This window comes from Bison bison, unplaced genomic scaffold (assembly GCF_000754665.1).
Source record: "Bison bison bison isolate TAMUID 2011002044 unplaced genomic scaffold, Bison_UMD1.0 scf7180017860576, whole genome shotgun sequence".
Classification (NCBI taxonomy): domain Eukaryota; kingdom Metazoa; phylum Chordata; class Mammalia; order Artiodactyla; family Bovidae; genus Bison; species Bison bison.
Window position 1 is genome coordinate 3815 of NW_011491148.1, and position 1771 is coordinate 5585.

The following is a 1771-nucleotide window of genomic DNA, read 5'->3' on the forward strand; positions in this document are numbered from 1 at the left end:
GATGGAGGTGGTCTGCAAGGTGAGGGCAGACAGCCACGGGCCTAGCAGGGAGAGCTTTGCTCACTCACAACCAGCAGCTTTGAATGGATCTTTTTATTTCTAATTTTTATAGAGTGCAGCATCTCGCGCACCGACACGGTTAGTCTGCACTCATGCACACACACAGCGACGGTCACCCGGGGGCTCTGACTAGGCATCAGTAGCAGGTGCTGGCTGTGTCAGACAGGACCAGGGACACGTTGTACAGGGTGGGTTTACCGGTGGACTTGTCCACGGTCCGCTCGGTGACCATGTGGGGCAGGGCCTCGTGGCCCACGACGCAGGTGTAGGTCTCCCCTTTGCTCCAGTCCTCCTCGGCCACCGTCAGGATGCTGTGCACAAAGTACACGCTGGGGTCCTGGGGCTCGGGCGCCGGGCTGCTGGTCACGTACTTGCTCTTGGTCACGGGCTCCCCCCTCTGCAGCCACTGCACGAACACGTCCGCGGGCGCGAAGCCCTTCACCAGGCAGGTGACGGAGGCCGACTCCCGCAGGCTCAGCTGTTCCCGCGTTGGAGGCAGCAGGTACACGGACGGCGGTTTCATGGCGACGTCTGGGTGGGGGAGGGGGTCACAGTGGTGAGATCGGGGAGCGTGGGTCCTCTGCTGGCCCTGCCTGCTGTCCTCAGAACGCAGAAGCCGTGGGAGGGTCTGGGGTGGAGGGCAGGGGCAGGGCAGGGCCTACCTTTGGGCTTGGAGACGGTGTTCTTTTCTGGGAAGGGCAGGTCCGAGTGGGCCACTGTGCACGTGAACTCCTCTCCAGACTCCCAGTCCTCCGAGCAGACCGAGGCCTCACCCCGGGCGCTGAAGGTGTCGTTGAGGTGTCGCTCAAAATACGTGTGGGTCTCCAGGGCCTTGCCGTTCTGACGGGACCAGCTGATGTTCAGGCCATCATAGGAGGCCAGGTTTGTGACCAGACAGGACAGCTTGGCTGACTTCGTGAGGAAGATGTCGGCGAAGGATGGGGGGATGACGAAGACCCCGATGGGAGATGGTGGTGCTGGAGGTGGGAGAGAGTTGCTTGGAGTGAAATCAGGTGAAGGGAGAGGTCCGCCCAAAGAGCAGGGCCCACTTGGCTGAGTCCCCTGTGAACCTGGGGTCCTGTTGAGGGGTGCCGGCCCCCAGCCGCCCTGCACAGCCCCTCCTGCTCTTGGCCGCTCTGGGAAGCCAAGGCTCAGGGAGCAGCTGGCAGGTCTGGGGCGGTGTCTGCAGACCTGAGGGTGAGCGCCCGCCCCCCAGGGCTGCACTCACCATCACATGAGGAGGACATGTTCTTCTGGAAGGTTTCCTTGTTGTGTTCCACCTGGCAGGTGTACACGTTCTGGCTGAGCCAGTCTCTCTCCGTGATGGTCAGCATGCTGTAGGCCCTGAAAGTTATGGGTGAGGACTGCACAGTCTCCACCTGGCCTTCAGAAATGCCAGACACTATCCGCTTTCCATCACGAAACCAGGACAAGGAGATCTGTTTGGGGCTGAAGTCCGTGGCCTGGCAGATGAGGCTGGACTTGCTATTGCCGTCACCAGAGAGGCTGTTGCGAGGCGGGACAAAGACACTCACGACGGGGGACAGCACTTCCACCTCTGCAGAGAAGGACAAGGGGTCAGCGGGGCCTGGACCCTCCCCCCGCACCCAACCACGGGACGTACCTGACTCACTTGCAGGGACCACCCTCACGGTGCCGACGGTCTTTCCTCCCTTGGGGTGCTGGACTTCACACACCAGGTAGTCATCCG

General features: G+C 61.9%; 1 gene segment (V, D, J or C); it reads right to left on the reverse strand.

Annotated features, from left to right (window-relative positions):
* Nucleotides 1-75: 75 nt before the first annotated feature.
* On the reverse strand, nt 76-1766 carry LOC104982804 (the record flags this gene model as incomplete). The annotated part of the segment is given in 4 exon segments: nt 76-591; nt 723-1037; nt 1289-1618; nt 1694-1766. Coding segments are annotated over 4 exon segments (1113 nt in total), but the record flags the coding sequence as incomplete, so codon positions are not given.
* Nucleotides 1767-1771: the final 5 nt, after the last annotated feature.